A 20459-nucleotide genomic window follows, 5' to 3' on the forward strand; every position below is an offset into this window, starting at 1 on the left:
TAGAAGCATACAATTGTTTTATATTCAGGCCACAATTTGAAATTTATGTGAATAGTCTCTATACTATATGAAATTTTTCCTATCACTCAAAATCATGATAACAAGTGTAAAACAAATAAACAACATATCTAGCACAATAAAACACCATATGCATAGTTCAGCTTCCAAAATGTTTACAAAGCACAGCGTTTAAGGTGTACTAGAATTTATAGCCCCAAGGATATAAATTTCTTCTCAACTCATAAAGCCAACTTTATGGATAAGAAGCTATCCAATTGTATCAAATTTTGATAGTTGCTTGTTTAACAAGAGATAAAAGATTCCAATTACCCAACCAAGTAGCTTGTTTAACTGCAAGAGATAAACAATTTCAACAACCCAACCAAGTGTTAACCAAGCAACTATCATATCTAGATAGCTGCTTGTCTAACAAGAGAGAAAAGATTCGAATTACCCAACCAAGTGTTGAAAGCCATCCTATTTGTCAAGTACTTTAATTATATAGCTAGAAAAGAAAACAATGTAAAACTAGGTAATGGATCTCTCCATTATGTATGAGAATAATCATTTAGGTTATGAATTAATTGTTGTTGTGCTCACCCTTCTCAAAACAAAAAAAAAGGAGAAAAGAATGAAGACAAGAGGATTATATTGAATTATGTCTCCATATTATTGAAAATGCAAGCAAAGCATGCATAGGCATCTCCACATTCCCATACAAAACCTTTGTAGCCTATACATTCTTAGTCCATTCCATCAAGGCACCATACCAAAGGTCACATGTGGAGGCCTCATTGCACTCCCCCCCCCCCCCCCCCCCCTCCCCCCCCACGCGGTGTTTTGTCAAGACCATTTTCACCCATGTCATAAGTGCTTACAGTCGGTTAACTCATGATCATGATGTACGAATGAGCAAAGCACAAAATTGGTTGCTGGCCACAATAAAGTTTTGCAATTAATTATGTGAGAATGGCCTAATGTACAATTTTGAAGGCATGAGTACCGAAAAGAGAAGATGATATTATAGAATTAGAATAGAATACATAGTTCTTTATTTATTACATTGTACCTTTCAGGGGGATGCCTTGCAGGTGATACAAATTTGTTAGGACGCATGGGACTAACTACAAACACTAGAAGACAAGTGCCATTGGCACTACAAGCAATTCAATGTTGGTTAAGTGTCGTATCGTGTCGGGAGGTTGACCGTGTGGGTCTTTTAATTCCTAATTAAGAACTAGTAGGGGGGTGCCGATGCACCAAGCTACATGCACAATGAGATAGCATGCAGCAGGCCGAGCGTCCTAGTTGAGGGTGTTTTGGACGCTGGCGATGAGGCGGCGCACTTCATCGTCATCAATGCCAAGAGTGGTCTCGAGCACCTCCTCGGGGAGAGGCGGGTTGGAGGCGAAGAGGGCAACGGCGAGTTGGGAGGCACCAGGGTTTTGGCTATTGAGGGCGGCGATGGCAAGAGCAGGCTTGGATTTGTCTGGGTTGAACTGGAAGTGGACGAGGCCACGGGGAAATACAAAGAGATCGCCAGCATAGATGGTTTGGTAGAAGAACTGGTTGGCGGTTGGTTGGGTGGAGGTGGTGACGAAGCCCACGAGCAGTGTGCCTTGGGCGAGGAAGAGGACTTCGGTAGCACGGGGGTGCACGTGCGGCGGGTTGATTCCGCGGGGCTTGTAGTCGATGCGGGCAATGGAAAGGCCTTGCGTGTTGAGGGCGCCGAAGTTGGCGGCGGTGACGAGGTTGACAGCGGAGCCGAGGTTTCCGGTGAAGTTGGTGGCGTTGCGGAGCAGTTGGGAAGCGAAGTCGAAGGATTGCACGGCAGCGGCAGGCTTGCAGGGCAGGCCGTTGATGTTGAGGGTGAGCTGGAGCTGCTGCAGCTCGTCGGGGCTGAGGGCCACGCAGAAGTCTTGCAAAGGGTCCTCGTCAGCAGCGCGGACAGTTGGAGGCAGGGGTGCGGCCAACCCCAGCAGCAGTAGAGCTAGCTGCAGGCCAGCCACAAGCTGCTTGGGCGACATACTGTTAAGAGGAGTAGCTGCGGTGATGCAGAGGCGCGATCAGGGCTGGGCTGGGTGAGAATTGTAAGTGGCCGAGAGAGCTGGGCTAATATGATAAGGCCGGGAGAGCTGTATATAAGGCTAATGTAATGAGGCCGCACTTGATGAGCTCTTCTCCTTTTATGGGCGCGGACGCAGAGGGTGTGCAGGTGTGCCACGTCTGCTGCTCCTGGGACCGAGTCCTGGCTCGACGTCTATCACGTTACCTGCTTGTTCCTTGTGCGCCTCGACGTCGTCAACATTTGAGTTTTTAAACCACTTAAACCGCGTTTAGCTGGTTAGGGACGACCTTTCCTCCGGTTTTGAAATTATCATCCACCACGTGACACGACAGCACCCAAAAAGCGGTTCAAATGTCGCAACACGCTTCTAAATAGTCCCTAACTTCTAAATAGTCCCTAACTGAAGGATAGCTTGGCACTGTTTTGGCTATAAACTGTATGGGCTCCTTCTAGTCCCCAAGGTTTCCTTCTCTCCGACGACATGCGGGCCAAGTGGTGTCCGAGGCAACTAGTATAGTGAAGCGAGGCCTGGGCATGGTAGCTGCACCTTTTATTTTGAGAATGGGGGATTCAAATCCAAGCATCACTTTACTTGCACAACACCAGCGACAAGAGTGACAACGTCAACAAATTATCCCATGGCTTTCGTCCACTGATCAAGTTGACACATTTAGACGGGGCAAGCCTGGCAAGATAAGGGTCATCATTATTAGCGACGGGTCATCTCAATGATTGAGTAGTATCACTACCAAAAATGCTCGTGCTTGCTTACCTCATATCATAATAAATGTAAGCAACATTTATCGGGGCAAACTATGACGTGGTGACCTTGATGTCTCAACACTCTATTGGAAGCCAAACACCATCTCTTCTACTACATGAGCATCACTCAAAGGCATGCTGAAACTTGTCTGCTCCAAGGGTCTTAATTATAAAGGCATCCGTAGTTACGTACCTCAGGTCAGTGCCAAACCCTATCTCTAATAAAGTGGTAGGTGCTTCACCCATGGAGGGAACACTTGATTTTGTGCTAGTTGTATGCTACTAAGATTGGACTCAAGTTAGATGACAGCTTGTCTCCCAACCTACATACCCAACTCTTGATGTAGCATATGTAACCAAGCTGCATCATATTACGCCAATACAACATCCTTGTACTCTTGAAGTAGCATATGTAACCAAGCTGCATCATTTTACGCCATACAACACCCTTGTACTCTTGAAATAGCATATGTAACCATGCTACATCACGTGATGCCAATACAACACCCTTGTACTCAGCCTACTATGTATTCAATAAAGGAATCATGCGTTCCACCTTGCTGCTCCATGTGATGGAATAATTATTACTCCAAAGTGAACTCGAAAATCTATTGTCCTTTCAATTAAAGCATAGACCCTAGGCTATGCATAAATCTACTCACCTATAATACTACATTGTGAACAAATATATATTGCCTCATAATGCATACAAAAATGAGTCAACCAATAGCCTATTAATAGCTGAGAATGATATTAGTGTAGTCTTCGACATCATGAAGACTAAGGTTCATACCTGTCTCCAAAGGCATATCAATTAATAGCTTTGCAATCTTCACAAGGCTAAACCTACACAGTAATATCTCAATGTACTTTGTGTGACACAATTTGTTACCATATTGTGGTAGCATTAACCACATACACTACCAATTGAGTCCTCATTCCTAGAGGGCCTAAGTTGCAACTCAATGCTAGACTCACTCTCCAATCAATATAAGTCTTGCCGTGACAATATCAAGTAATGAGGGAGAGATGAAGCTCCCAAAATCTTCCTCTACTTGCGAGCACTCTCAATCACTTCATCGACGCGATCTCTTATCTTCAAATTTTGATATAAGGGAATAGAGATAGGCCTACAATCAATTAACAACATATTTGACGGTATTGGTGTATACCACCTTTCTAATAGCCTTATGCCCCCTACGTCCATGCATATGATTAATGCATAAAAACACCATATATATATATATATATATATATTATAGATACACACACACACCCAAACCTTCCATGACCAATTACTACTTTTTTTTATAGGATCCACTTCAAACTCACTACGCCAAAGAACCGAACCATCCACAGAGATGAAAACAATCACAACATCTATCTCATTTTTTAGCACATATACAAAAAGTGATGTGCACCACTAATCTAAAATTTAAGGGAATCAAATTTAAGGCACAGAGAGGGTAGAAGCTAGAGAGAGAGAGAGAGAGAGAGAGAGAGAGAGAGATCAAACAGACTCGATGTAGGATTTTTGGTGGATGCGATCTCATTCCTCACAAACTATTCTTAAAATCAAGATCCATGTTGGGCATAGCTCTTCTCTTTCCCATAACTACCTAAAGGTTATCTTAAAAAGGATGCACACCCTTTGCAACCTACATGCCAGTGCTCCAATGTTGGTAGTGGCTCCCAACCCCCTTGCAGTCATTGTTACTTGTTTTGTCATCTTGTCAAGCAACTCATCCAGCACGGTCTACAACACATATTTTTCAATAGACTCCCACATTCTATAACTTCGACCTACAACGTCCATGTTGGTTTGTAGCCTGACTTTAGCAACTTCACCAAATAAGCTATAATCCACAACTAAGACTATCACAACATTGTAATGTACCCACAAAACGAAAATATCATAAAAATGGATAAGAGCCTATAATTTGTGCATTGCCTCTAATGATTCAAAGATGTCTCTCTAGTGGATGACTGTAAGTAACATAGTTTGAAGAATTAATCAATAAGAAAACTTATTTTATTGATGGGATCAGTTTAGATAGGTTCTTACTCATGACCTACATGGTTGACACCAACATCACCATTGTGGCAAGGTACAAACTTCAACATGGGCAAGGGGGAACAGTCGTGAAGGTTGTTGAGATCTTCAACAACAATTATGGAGTGAACAAAAATTTAAGCGAAAAAAATGTTGTTCTAAGTGAAATGCAGTACTACATCAACTTTGGAGGCTTACCATGACCAAAGGGTGAAACATTTTCAAAGATAATCATTTTTCCCATAAATAGAGGTCTTTAAAATGTAAGCTCAAGAAAGGATTTTCCAAAAATATTTGTTCTATTACGAGATTGGAAGTTTTTTCAAAACCATGAAAGGAAACTTTTATGTCCTATTAGGTTACCAACCTAGTGTTAAAATAAAAAGATCCTGCAGCACCTGAAGAGAAGCATGAGACTGCCTCCAAAACTAGAGGAGAAGCATGCAACCAATTGATGGAGATAAAAATTATGAGGGAAGCACATATTCCCTATGATGCCCACTCTATGCCATATGTACAACTGGTCAATCATGTTTTGACTATATTGCTCAATTATTGAGCTAATGTAAGTCGAAAAACAAGCAAAATGTGAGTGTCTCCTCACCCAATTACCAAAGGGTAGTGGAGCATGCTCATGCGCAAGTGGTGATTAGGGAGTGGGATTATTAAAAATTAGCTAAGGCAATAGAAATTAAAGGGGAGGACCATCATTTGGCTACGTCAATTATGATGGGGAATCTATGTCAAACAATAATGCTTTGTAATTTGGTTATTGTAGGTCCAAGATAATTGATTTGTATGAAAGGTATACAATCTTAGTGTCCAAGATAATATTTTTGCTTGTATCAATGTATGCAAACTATGTTGATTTATATGACAAATTTGGTTTTACTTTGGTCACTATGGATATATCTTGGCATTATGCACTTTTAATGAGATTTGACACAGCCAGTGGACATGGTCATTGGACATGCCAAGTGATAAGTCCTTCCCTTACTGATTTAGTAGTGCACTTTTAATTTAACTTTCATGGTACTTTGGTGAGGAAGATCAAAACATCGATCACTTGTGATAAGGAAATGACAAATATCAACAACAAAACAATAAAATGAACAACATGAAGTGAACAATGAAGAACAACCATGAACTAACAATGGATCACAATAACAACATGGAAATACACAACAACAACAAGTTGTAGATGTGTGTTTTTACAAGATTCCTCCAATTCAACAAGAAAATTAGTATTGTACATTTTTGTATAAAACACTTAATTTGTGACCACCCTTTTTACGTATAGGGGAGATTGTGAGTCCCTCCTCTTGCTTATGTTTGAGGAGAGTCTTGTGATTGTGTGTTTACACCCTTTGTAATAGGCGATACTTGTGTTTGCCTCACCCTCTATGTGTTTGGAGAGGATTGTGTGAAACAACACCCAAAAGGGGGAATTGTTGGGATCATGGATGTGGGCTTGGTTGCATTTTGTATGAAGTCCTTCGCCATGTTATGTGCTTATGTGTAAGCTAACTATGTATAACTTATTTGATATGTGGCATGTGGAATGTTATGTGAAAATGTAAGTCAACCCTAAGAGTTGGAGTGGTAAGAATGTGCCATTTTTGTGTGTTGTGCATGTGTGCCAACTATTGTACTTTCTCTATCTCTACAAAAGAGCATGCTTTGCACACAAACTATAATGTAATAATATGCTACCTCTTTTGCAACAATTCTTTTGATTTACTTTGTGCTTTTAGTTAAGATCTATAGCTGCATGTATTACTCATGAATGTCATTTATTATCCACCCTAATCCCTATCAACATGTATTTAACATAATTGTCTTGATTCCACAAATACCACTAGAGCATATGGAGATCTGGAACCAATGATAATCTAGCACTTGAATGCGTTAGCATCAAAGCACCAAAGGAATTCATAAAAAAAGTAAACACATATACATAGAAACCAATACGAGGAGGAAAGATAATAGGGGCCTTTTTTGTTTTCTCTTTATCTCTAGTTGTCTCATCCTATACAATTTTCCAGGTAGCAATATAGCGATTGCTTGAGAGAAACAAGGACATGTCGCAAGACTAAGCCTAGGACTTGCATGTGTGCATGCACATGTACAGGTGTGGGTGCGCGCGCACGTGCACACACGCGCACACACACACAAAGAACTAAGAATTGTGTAATATAAATGCCCATTTCTCCTTGAAAGTTGGTGTGAATCAAAAGACACTTGATTGTTTGATTGTTACAATCAATATCTTTTACCTTTCCTCTAGGTCTATACTGCACGTCCTTCTAGCTTTTGCCCCTCACAATTCTCTGTTATATAAAACTACTTTGTCTTGAATGTTTTAGTACTGTGCATATGGTGTCTATTCAAAAAACAAAGTAGTGGTGTACATCTTACCTCATGTCATAGAATTTCCTCAAGGCTTCATAAAATCTCTCCCTAAAACCTTTCTATGAACCCCAATGACGATGCAATAGAATTGGAAATTGGAGTTAGTTGTTGTGTGAAGGAGAGAACTTTTCATTTTATAATAATAAATCAAAGATGCAAAGACATGGCTTTTGTGCATCGGGATTCTTGTGTATCTTTCCTTACTTTTTAAGATTACATTATCACATTATGTGTGCAATTTCAATTTTTTGTGTACCTTTGACTTTATTTTTAGCTTCCTTTATGACACTATTACTCCTGTTATAGGCATCATTTCCTTGTGCTGGTAAGATTGTACTCAAGTTAAATGATAGCTAGTCTCTCGACCTACATACCCAAATCTTGAGGTAGCATATGTAACCAAACTACATCATGTGATGCCAATACAACACCCTTGTACGCATCCTAGTATTTATTCAATAAAGCAATTATGCGTTGCACCTTGCTACTCCATGTGATGGATTTTAGCAACGGGCAGTGAACGACCTTCAGTGATGCTATGCTTCATTTTTTTGATACACATATCATTTGTATATGCACTTTTGATGTATTTATAGGCTCTACATGAGTTTCAAATTGTATGTTTGACTCTATCATGATGCCTAAGAGCTCTACAGATACATACAATTTTATGCATCTCATGGGTGGCCGAACATTTTGTTTATGCCCTTGGTATAAAAGTGAAAGTTAGGTCATTTTTCACTTATTCTTTTGCGAGTAATTAAGATTTCATGGAATCTTGTGAGGAAGGTGGAGATGGTGATTCATGTAGTGGAGCTTCCTCTTGTGCTTCCACTCTTTCGATGGCTGAAATTGAAAGTTGAGTACTCTTCTGCTTCTAGCTCCCGGACCGTGTGATTTGCATTAATGGTGTGTGGTGAAGTGTTAATTAGTCTAATTATTTCTTCCCACTCTCATTTCTATTCTCCTTTGATTGATTGGTGAGCTCTTTGAGCTTTTGATCTATGTGTGAGTGATTAATGAGTGTGTGCACCATTGTCCTCTTGATTTGTGAGATTAGAGAGTAGGCATTAAGTAGCACACTATTTGCATTGCATTCCCTTCTTCTTCTCTCTCACAATTTGGATCCGCTTCTTGAATTTCTTTTGACTCCATGCTTCCATGCACTAGTCGGTCTTTGGTCCTCCAAATTGACATTATATCGGGGAATTGAGCTATGCTACAACCCGCCAACATTGGCACCGTTGTCAAGGATCGGTTGCGCGCTTAAGCTAGCGGAGTCATTAGTGTGTAGAAGTCTCCTTAACCATCAATCAAAGTAGTTTAGGTTTTCAAGTAGGTATTGGTGATGGTGAATGGCTGATTTGTGAGGAGATTTTGGCTAAGAAATCGGCTAAGACATTGTATGTATTTTTCATGTTTTCCCCTCTTTTTCACTAGTTTTGACACTAATTTGTGACTAATTTACTGACAATTTTTGTGCTAAACATGTGTGTATACTTAATTAGAGGCTTGGTAATCGCTCTATTGAAAAACAAATTGCAAAATTTCATGTAGATTTGAGTGATTTTTAGTGTGTAATTAAGGGATTTTTTACTAATTATTCCCTCTATATTACTCACTAATTGTATCACTTATGGCATGTGTGTTTAATTCTACACATTGATAAATCTTTAATTCGATGTGCACTCATTATTCTTATGCATTTAATTTTGTTGAAATGGAAGCTACACATAAGATTTTGTGTTGGTGTCTATGGTCATGGTCAAAGCGGTTTTAGAAGTACACACACACACACACTCTGGTCAAGTCGTCACTTGGAGTGAGAATTTGATGAAATTTTTGACGTAAATGTGAGTGTACTAACCCATTCAATTTTTTATGTAGGTGCAGCTTTCAATTGAAAATTAGACACAACAAAATTGGTTCAATTTTGTGTGTATTGAGTATGCGTCTATGTGTAGGCAAAGTGCACAAAATTGAGTGCAATTGTGTGACAATGTTGATGCCAATTGATTGATTTGAAGTTATCGGAGGTTTATGGTCATCAAATTGATTATGGTGAATGGTTTTAAGTTTGCAAATTGCGTCATTATGCTGTCAAAATTGCGGTAAATGTATGTGTGTGTAAACTTTGTAAGTGTGTTAATTGTGCATGTTTATACACTGTCAAATTGCTTTGAATGATTGAATAGATGTGAAAATGAGATGGTGAAAATGCTGGTTTGATTATGATTGCTAGACCAAAGTGGACAAAATTTTAATTAGACCACTAATTAGACGAACTTTCGGGTCAAATTTGAGTCAAAACAATAAAAAACGATCCAAAACGGTTCAAATTTGAGTGGCGTATTGATAATTGATTGATTGGATGATGTAATTACATTTCAAAATGTTGCAAGTTGAGTTGAATTGGATGCATAATTTTCAAAAGAAAAGCGGTACTATTTTCACTATTTTTTGTAAATTTTTAACTTTTTTTGGGAAATTTATTTCTTAAATTTCTCTTTTCTTACCAAAAAAATGTGAAAATCGAAAAACCTGATGTGAAATGCCAATCTAGAACATGTTTTGTGACTCTATGACCTTTTTCTAAATTTTTAAATATTTTTTAAACATTTTTAGCGTATTTTTACAAACTCGGGATTTTTTCTTAAACCTTTTTATTAAAGAAAACGCCCACACAAACACACACACACACACACACACACACACACACATAACATTCTACCACTCCCTCTATTTTTTGAAAAAAAATGCGCGCACGCACACACACACACACACACCTCCAAAAGGCTTTTGTATTATAGTTTCTCCCATAAATAGAGACTTGGTACAATACAAGCTTTGTGTTCTTTGAAACCTTGATGGTGCAATGAAGATAGAGATCTTCATGCACCACAATTATGCCCGTAACTTAGCTAAATGAAAGCACTAACTTGTCCGCGGCCTCAATCTCAAGACCTCAAACACCTTCGAAGGTGGAGAGAGCTAGCAGGGAATGAGGATAGGGAAGAGGAAGAAGAATCATTCTTACAAGACAGAAATAGTTCCTCACTTATCATCACTCTTACTGCTTAGGATAGCATAATAGCATAATAATGATGATGAAGAAGATGACAAGATTAAGCATTGAAGAATGGCTCTTGGTTGGATTTTCATTCCATAGCCAGGAGTGTTGGTGTAGGCTCTCAATTTCTCAACAGGCTTGCAGAAGGAGATGAAGTTCTTGTACTTAGCACTTCACACAATGAGAGAGAGAGAGAGAGAGAGAGAGAGAGAGAGAGAGAGAGAGTAACGGTGTATATCTTGCAAGAAATCCCCTAGTTGCTTGGATCGACCCCCTCTTTTAGCTCATTCTTGTAGCTCATTGGATTTCTCAAGCCTGGCCAATCACAAGCCTTGGTCACAACTAGCAATAGAGGTAGCCTTTTAGACAAGTGTCCTCCTTTCCCCTTTGAGAGAGAGTGCTTGGAAAAAGCTTAAACAATTAATTTAATAAATCTAAAATCTCATTGGCCCTCTCTAAGGGTCAACCAATAGGCTTTAGGCACACTATGGATGCAACTTAGCTGGGCCTTGACATGTGTCCTATTTGCCTCTTTGAGCAAGGGGTGCCCGTTGGGTGAGGGGAGGGTCATTCTATCTAATCCCCTACTTGTGTGGCTTGCCCCATCCTTTGTAGGCATTCTTTTGAATTTCAAGCACCTCAAGCAATAGGCTTGGCCCCAAAGTACCTTAAGCACCTCAAGCACCTTAGTCACCATGCATGAGTTTAGAAAGAGCATGGGCTCTCTCTCTCTCTCTCTCTCTCTCTCTCTCTCTCTCTCTCTCTCTCTCTCTCTCTCTCATCATGCCCCTAGCTTCAAGGGCTTATCCCCTCCTTATAGAAATTGGCTTTGACTTCAAGCACATGCCTAGCTTGACCATGCATCTTAGTCATCAAGCATCTCAAGCATAGGTCTAGCTTAACCTAAGGTCTAAAGACTTTTACAATAAACTTTGGAGGTCTTTAATGAAGCTAACCCTAAGGTCTTTTAAGATCCATTATGCACACATTGTTCTTCAGTAGACCATCTCCTTGTGAGCCCTTGCGGGGTGAAATCCTCTCCTTTTGGCCCCGTTGTGAGCTTGGTCTAAAAACACATATCTATATTCTAGCTCTTGTTTCCCTTTTATCTTCCCTTATTAAATTATCAGTTTAACATGAGAAAATAATTGGGGTAAAACTAGATTTAGAATTTATGACACTGTATCTCATTTTTTTAACCTTTGGATGTATTGTTAATATTCATGTTCCCAAAGAAATACGAAGGAAGCTTGATGCTCGTGGTCTTAAACTTACCTTCATTGGATATTCTCACACTTCTAAAGGCTACAAATTCTATGATCTTCCATACCATTATGATAGACTTGTGCTCCTAGGTGTAGTGTCAATTACATCTTGATCTTGAAAGAAATCCATATCGTTTGATAATGTGTACGAAATCTTAGGTGCCATAAAAGTGAAGACAAAATCATGTTGTGGTAATAAACGTGTCCACAAGTTCTAGCATCTTTGCATTAAAAATAAGTATGATGTGTTAAAAAAATCTTTACAATACTAAATTTTGCATTAAAGAAGCATACAACTGTTTTATATTAAGGCCACAATTTGAAATTTATGTGAATAGTCTCTATGAAATTTATCTCGATACACTATATGAAGTTTATATGAATAATCCATATCCCTCAAAATCATGATAAAAACTGTAAAACAAGTAAACAAGATATATAGCACAATGAAGCACACCATACGCTTCGCAAGAGAATATGTGTCATGCGCCTAAGAGAGAGCCTAGGAGTAAAGCGATACAAATTGCAAAGCTTACGCAAAAATTCAATGGAAACAAAGATGCTCGAAAGCACATCGAAGTATTTGAAGAAGTATGCAATTCCCTAGGTGAACACAACGAACCACATAAGTGCAATGCTTTAAGATTGACTTTGAGTGGGAAGGCTAAGAATTGGTATAGGACCTTGAGGATGGAAGAGAAAACGATTTACCTACTCTTTGGAGATTGTTCCTGAAGGAGTATATACGAGAAGGTGTGCATTGGGGTGTAGCATTCAGCTACCAAAGGCCGAACATGAGGAAGGTGAGTCAGTGAGAGACTTTATCAGTCATCTAAAGCACTTACACATCAATTGCATCAGATAAAGTCAAAATACAGGGAAAGTGATCAAAATATGGCATTTGAATACCAACAAAAATATTAGCATACGATGGAAGCCATTTCGATCCCAAAACATACATTCTATCTAATCTAGACCAAGAGGAGGTGTGAGATTGGGAGTGATAAGTGAACGAGACACTTCCCTTGATTTTGATAGTACTACTTATATCAAAGCTTTTTGTTGCACTAGGAAGGTATAATCTTAACTACATACGTAGAGAGCTTAACTATATACAAAAGATTAATCAAAGAGAATTTTGGTCAAAGACAGAATACATTATTGCACTATAGTTGTGTGTACATAGCATGCTCTTTTGTAGAGCCTGAGAGAGAGAGAGAGAGCAATACATTACACACATGCACAACATAAAAAGAGTGACAGATTCTAAGCATTCCATCTCTTAAGCTCGAATAGACTTTTCACATCACATTATCATGGGTTAATCTACATAGATTATCTATAAGCAATGGTATGGCAAGGGGTTTCACATGAAATGTAACAAAGCCCACATCTCAACACATGTTCCAAAAGTTAGAAAAGATTATTACAATGAAGGAAACATTTTCCTTGATAAGTGAAATTTGTTCAGAATCATCTTTATACTACAACTCCTTCTGGTGAGATATCCATCACAGCATGGATAGGTGAAATTCCTTCTGTATCTCATTTTTTAACCTTCGGATGTATTGCTTATATTCATGTTCCCAAAGAGACACGAACGAAGCTTGATGCTCATGGTCTGAAACTTATCTTCATTGGATATTCTGACACTTCTAAAGGCTACAAATTCTATGACCGTCCATACCATTATGAAAGACTTGTGCTCCTAGGTGTAGTGTCAACTACAACCAAATCTTGAAAGAAATCCATGTCGTATGATAATGTGTACAAGATCTTAGGTGCCATAAAAGTGAAGACAAAATCATGTTGTGGTAATAAAGATGTCCACAAGTTCTAGCATCTTTGCATTAAAAATAAGTATGATGTGACAAAAATAGTTACAATGCTAAATTTGGCAAATGTTAAAGAAGGGTGAAAGCATGTTAACGTGTCACACTTTTTCATGTCCCAGACAATGTTAATTAGCACATTTTTGACATATGCTAACTAGTACAATAACATGAGCTACTTCTCCAAGATCTATGACGTATGATATAGCGATAGAAAGCTCTTGAAACAAGGAATCCAAATGTATAACCTCCGACAAGTTTTGATATTATTTGCAAAGATTTTACCGGATGCCCAACTTTCTAAAGATGTGATAACTTGAAAATGCTAACTAGCATAAAAAGCGTGACACGTTCACATGCTTTCACCTAGAAGCATACAATTGTTTTATATTCAGGCCACAATTTGAAATTTATGTGAATAGTCTCTATACTATATGAAATTTTCCCTATCACTCAAAATCATGATAACAAGTGTAAAACAAATAAACAACATATCTAGCACAATAAAACACCATATGCATAGTTCAGCTTCCAAAATGTTTACAAAGCACAGCGTTTAAGGTGTACTAGAATTTATAGCCCCAAGGATATAAATTTCTTCTCAACTCATAAAGCCAACTTTATGGATAAGAAGCTATCCAATTGTATCAAATTTTGATAGTTGCTTGTTTAACAAGAGATAAAAGATTCCAATTACCCAACCAAGTAGCTTGTTTAACTGCAAGAGATAAACAATTTCAACAACCCAACCAAGTGTTAACCAAGCAACTATCATATCTAGATAGCTGCTTGTCTAACAAGAGAGAAAAGATTCGAATTACCCAACCAAGTGTTGAAAGCCATCCTATTTGTCAAGTACTTTAATTATATAGCTAGAAAAGAAAACAATGTAAAACTAGGTAATGGATCTCTCCATTATGTATGAGAATAATCATTTAGGTTATGAATTAATTGTTGTTGTGCTCACCCTTCTCAAAACAAAAAAAAAGGAGAAAAGAATGAAGACAAGAGGATTATATTGAATTATGTCTCCATATTATTGAAAATGCAAGCAAAGCATGCATAGGCATCTCCACATTCCCATACAAAACCTTTGTAGCCTATACATTCTTAGTCCATTCCATCAAGGCACCATACCAAAGGTCACATGTGGAGGCCTCATTGCACTCCCCCCCCCCCCCCCCCCCCCCCCCCCCCCCCCCCCCACGCGGTGTTTTGTCAAGACCATTTTCACCCATGTCATAAGTGCTTACAGTCGGTTAACTCATGATCATGATGTACGAATGAGCAAAGCACAAAATTGGTTGCTGGCCACAATAAAGTTTTGCAATTAATTATGTGAGAATGGCCTAATGTACAATTTTGAAGGCATGAGTACCGAAAAGAGAAGATGATATTATAGAATTAGAATAGAATACATAGTTCTTTATTTATTACATTGTACCTTTCAGGGGGATGCCTTGCAGGTGATACAAATTTGTTAGGACGCATGGGACTAACTACAAACACTAGAAGACAAGTGCCATTGGCACTACAAGCAATTCAATGTTGGTTAAGTGTCGTATCGTGTCGGGAGGTTGACCGTGTGGGTCTTTTAATTCCTAATTAAGAACTAGTAGGGGGGTGCCGATGCACCAAGCTACATGCACAATGAGATAGCATGCAGCAGGCCGAGCGTCCTAGTTGAGGGTGTTTTGGACGCTGGCGATGAGGCGGCGCACTTCATCGTCATCAATGCCAAGAGTGGTCTCGAGCACCTCCTCGGGGAGAGGCGGGTTGGAGGCGAAGAGGGCAACGGCGAGTTGGGAGGCACCAGGGTTTTGGCTATTGAGGGCGGCGATGGCAAGAGCAGGCTTGGATTTGTCTGGGTTGAACTGGAAGTGGACGAGGCCACGGGGAAATACAAAGAGATCGCCAGCATAGATGGTTTGGTAGAAGAACTGGTTGGCGGTTGGTTGGGTGGAGGTGGTGACGAAGCCCACGAGCAGTGTGCCTTGGGCGAGGAAGAGGACTTCGGTAGCACGGGGGTGCACGTGCGGCGGGTTGATTCCGCGGGGCTTGTAGTCGATGCGGGCAATGGAAAGGCCTTGCGTGTTGAGGGCGCCGAAGTTGGCGGCGGTGACGAGGTTGACAGCGGAGCCGAGGTTTCCGGTGAAGTTGGTGGCGTTGCGGAGCAGTTGGGAAGCGAAGTCGAAGGATTGCACGGCAGCGGCAGGCTTGCAGGGCAGGCCGTTGATGTTGAGGGTGAGCTGGAGCTGCTGCAGCTCGTCGGGGCTGAGGGCCACGCAGAAGTCTTGCAAAGGGTCCTCGTCAGCAGCGCGGACAGTTGGAGGCAGGGGTGCGGCCAACCCCAGCAGCAGTAGAGCTAGCTGCAGGCCAGCCACAAGCTGCTTGGGCGACATACTGTTAAGAGGAGTAGCTGCGGTGATGCAGAGGCGCGATCAGGGCTGGGCTGGGTGAGAATTGTAAGTGGCCGAGAGAGCTGGGCTAATATGATAAGGCCGGGAGAGCTGTATATAAGGCTAATGTAATGAGGCCGCACTTGATGAGCTCTTCTCCTTTTATGGGCGCGGACGCAGAGGGTGTGCAGGTGTGCCACGTCTGCTGCTCCTGGGACCGAGTCCTGGCTCGACGTCTATCACGTTACCTGCTTGTTCCTTGTGCGCCTCGACGTCGTCAACATTTGAGTTTTTAAACCACTTAAACCGCGTTTAGCTGGTTAGGGACGACCTTTCCTCCGGTTTTGAAATTATCATCCACCACGTGACACGACAGCACCCAAAAAGCGGTTCAAATGTCGCAACACGCTTCTAAATAGTCCCTAACTTCTAAATAGTCCCTAACTGAAGGATAGCTTGGCACTGTTTTGGCTATAAACTGTATGGGCTCCTTCTAGTCCCCAAGGTTTCCTTCTCTCCGACGACATGCGGGCCAAGTGGTGTCCGAGGCAACTAGTATAGTGAAGCGAGGCCTGGGCATGGTAGCTGCACCTTTTATTTTGAGAATGGGGGATTCAAATCCAAGCATCACTTTACTTGCACAACACCAGCGACAAGAGTGACAACGTCAACAAATTATCCCATGGCTTTCGTCCACTGATCAAGTTGACACATTTAGACGGGGCAAGCCTGGCAAGATAAGGGTCATCATTATTAGCGACGGGTCATCTCAATGATTGAGTAGTATCACTACCAAAAATGCTCGTGCTTGCTTACCTCATATCATAATAAATGTAAGCAACATTTATCGGGGCAAACTATGACGTGGTGACCTTGATGTCTCAACACTCTATTGGAAGCCAAACACCATCTCTTCTACTACATGAGCATCACTCAAAGGCATGCTGAAACTTGTCTGCTCCAAGGGTCTTAATTATAAAGGCATCCGTAGTTACGTACCTCAGGTCAGTGCCAAACCCTATCTCTAATAAAGTGGTAGGTGCTTCACCCATGGAGGGAACACTTGATTTTGTGCTAGTTGTATGCTACTAAGATTGGACTCAAGTTAGATGACAGCTTGTCTCCCAACCTACATACCCAACTCTTGATGTAGCATATGTAACCAAGCTGCATCATATTACGCCAATACAACATCCTTGTACTCTTGAAGTAGCATATGTAACCAAGCTGCATCATTTTACGCCAATACAACACCCTTGTACTCTTGAAATAGCATATGTAACCATGCTACATCACGTGATGCCAATACAACACCCTTGTACTCAGCCTACTATGTATTCAATAAAGGAATCATGCGTTCCACCTTGCTGCTCCATGTGATGGAATAATTATTACTCCAAAGTGAACTCGAAAATCTATTGTCCTTTCAATTAAAGCATAGACCCTAGGCTATGCATAAATCTACTCACCTATAATACTACATTGTGAACAAATATATATTGCCTCATAATGCATACAAAAATGAGTCAACCAATAGCCTATTAATAGCTGAGAATGATATTAGTGTAGTCTTCGACATCATGAAGACTAAGGTTCATACCTGTCTCCAAAGGCATATCAATTAATAGCTTTGCAATCTTCACAAGGCTAAACCTACACAGTAATATCTCAATGTACATTGTGTGACACATTTTGCTACCATATTGTGGTAGCATTAACCGCATACACTACCAATTGAGTCCTCATTCCTAGAGGGCCTAAGTTGCAACTCAATGCTAGACTCACTCTCCAATCAATATAAGTCTTGCCGTGACAATATCAAGTAATGAGGGAGAGATGAAGCTCCCAAAATATTCCTCTACTTGCGAGCACTCTCAATCACTTCATCGACGCGATCTCTTATCTTCAAATTTTGATATAAGGGAATAGAGATAGGCCTACAATCAATTAACAACATATTTGACGGTATTGGTGTATACCACCTTTCTAATAGCCTTATGCCCCCTACGTCCATGCATATGATTAATGCATAAAAACACCATATATATATATATATATATATATATATATATATATATATATATATATATATATATATATATATATATATATAGATACACACACACCCAAACCTTCCATGACCAATTACTACTTTTTTTTATAGGATCCACTTCAAACTCACTACGCCAAAGAACCGAACCATCCACAGAGATGAAAACAATCACAACATCTATCTCATTTTTTAGCACATATACAAAAAGTGATGTGCACCACTAATCTAAAATTTAAGGGAATCAAATTTAAGGCACAGAGAGGGTAGAAGCTAGAGAGAGAGAGAGAGAGAGAGAGAGAGAGAGAGAGAGAGATCAAACAGACTCGATGTAGGATTTTTGGTGGATGCGATCTCATTCCTCACAAACTATTCTTAAAATCAAGATCCATGTTGGGCATAGCTCTTCTCTTTCCCATAACTACCTAAAGGTTATCTTAAAAAGGATGCACACCCTTTGCAACCTACATGCCAGTGCTCCAATGTTGGTAGTGGCTCCCAACCCCCTTGCAGTCATTGTTACTTGTTTTGTCATCTTGTCAAGCAACTCATCCAGCACGGTCTACAACACATATTTTTCAATAGACTCCCACATTCTATAACTTCGACCTACAACGTCCATGTTGGTTTGTAGCCTGACTTTAGCAACTTCACCAAATAAGCTATAATCCACAACTAAGACTATCACAACATTGTAATGTACCCACAAAACGGAAAATATCATAAAAATGGATAAGAGCCTATAATTTGTGCATTGCCTCTAATGATTCAAAGATGTCTCTCTAGTGGATGACTGTAAGTAACATATTTTGAAGAATTAATCAATAAGAAAACTTATTTTATTGATGGGATCAGTTTAGATAGGTTCTTACTCATGACCTACATGGTTGACACCAACATCACCATTGTGGCAAGGTACAAACTTCAACATGGGCAAGGGGGAACAGTCGTGAAGGTTGTTGAGATCTTCAACAACAATTATGGAGTGAACAAAAATTTAAGCGAAAAAAATGTTGTTCTAAGTGAAATGCAGTACTACATCAACTTTGGAGGCTTACCATGACCAAAGGGTGAAACATTTTCAAAGATAATCATTTTTCCCATAAATAGAGGTCTTTAAAATGTAAGCTCAAGAAAGGATTTTCCAAAAATATTTGTTCTATTACGAGATTGGAAGTTTTTTCAAAACCATGAAAGGAAACTTTTATGTCCTATTAGGTTACCAACCTAGTGTTAAAATAAAAAGATCCTGCAGCACCTGAAGAGAAGCATGAGACTGCCTCCAAAACTAGAGGAGAAGCATGCAACCAATTGATGGAGATAAAAATTATGAGGGAAGCACATATTCCCTATGATGCCCACTCTATGCCATATGTACAACTGGTCAATCATGTTTTGACTATATTGCTCAATTATTGAGCTAATGTAAGTCGAAAAACAAGCAAAATGTGAGTGTCTCCTCACCCAATTACCAAAGGGTAGTGGAGCATGCTCATGCGCAAGTGGTGATTAGGGAGTGGGATTATTAAAAATTAGCTAAGGCAATAGAAATTAAAGGGGAGGACCATCATTTGGCTACGTCAATTATGATGGGGAATCTATGTCAAACAATAATGCTTTGTAATTTGGTTATTGTAGGTCCAAGATAATTGATTTGTATGAAAGGTATACAATCTTAGTGTCCAAGATAATATTTTTGCTTGTATCAATGTATGCAAACTATGTTGATTTATATGACAAATTTGGTTTTACTTTGGTCACTATGGATATATCTTGGCATTATGCACTTTTAATGAGATTTGACACAGCCAGTGGACATGGTCATTGGACATGCCAAGTGATAAGTCCTTCCCTTACTGATTTAGTAGTGCACTTTTAATTTAACTTTCATGGTACTTTGGTGAGGAAGATCAAAACATCGATCACTTGTGATAAGGAAATGACAAATATCAACAACAAAACAATAAAATGAACAACATGAAGTGAACAATGAAGAACAACCATGAACTAACAATGGATCACAATAACAACATGGAAATACACAACAACAACAAGTTGTAGATGTGTGTTTTTACAAGATTCCTCCAATTCAACAAGAAAATTAGTATTGTACATTTTTGTATAAAACACTTAATTTGTGACCACCCTTTTTACGTATAGGGGAGATTGTGAGTCCCTCCTCTTGCTTATGTTTGAGGAGAGGCTTGTGATTGTGTGTTTACACCCTTTGTAATAGGCGATACTTGTGTTTGCCTCACCCTCTATGTGTTTGGAGAGGATTGTGTGAAACAACACCCAAAAGGGGGAATTGTTGGGATCATGGATGTGGGCTTGGTTGCATTTTGTATGAAGTCCCTCGCCATGTTATGTGCTTATGTGTAAGCTAACTATGTATAACTTATTTGATATGTGGCATGTGGAATGTTATGTGAAAATGTAAGTCAACCCTAAGAGTTGGAGTGGTAAGAATGTGCCATTTTTGTGTGTTGTGCATGTGTGCCAACTATTGTACTTTCTCTATCTCTACAAAAGAGCATGCTTTGCACAC

At 39.7% G+C, this 20459-nt stretch overlaps 2 protein-coding genes across 2 annotated transcripts; both read left to right on the forward strand.

Annotated features, from left to right (window-relative positions):
- The first annotated feature begins 1009 nt into the window (after nt 1-1009).
- Nucleotides 1010-2145, forward strand: LOC147417272 (uncharacterized). Its single transcript, XM_086507739.1, has one exon. The coding sequence runs from the start codon at nt 1269-1271 to the stop codon at nt 1986-1988; it is 720 nt and encodes a 239-aa protein (XP_086363865.1). The 5' UTR covers nt 1010-1268; the 3' UTR covers nt 1989-2145.
- A 12701-nt stretch (nt 2146-14846) lies between these two features.
- Nucleotides 14847-15982, forward strand: LOC147417273 (uncharacterized). The gene has a single exon (XM_086507740.1). The coding sequence runs from the start codon at nt 15106-15108 to the stop codon at nt 15823-15825; it is 720 nt and encodes a 239-aa protein (XP_086363866.1). The 5' UTR covers nt 14847-15105; the 3' UTR covers nt 15826-15982.
- Nucleotides 15983-20459: the final 4477 nt, after the last annotated feature.

This window comes from Adiantum capillus-veneris, unplaced genomic scaffold, assembly GCF_014529385.1.
Source record: "Adiantum capillus-veneris isolate H3 unplaced genomic scaffold, ASM1452938v2 Hic_scaffold_293, whole genome shotgun sequence".
NCBI lineage: Eukaryota > Viridiplantae > Streptophyta > Polypodiopsida > Polypodiales > Pteridaceae > Adiantum > Adiantum capillus-veneris.

Coding starts and splice junctions, on each gene's coding strand:
- LOC147417273 (XM_086507740.1), top strand. CDS start 15,106: ATGCACAATGAGATAGCATGCAGCAGGCCGAGCGTCCTAGTTGAGGGT.
- LOC147417272 (XM_086507739.1), top strand. CDS start 1,269: ATGCACAATGAGATAGCATGCAGCAGGCCGAGCGTCCTAGTTGAGGGT.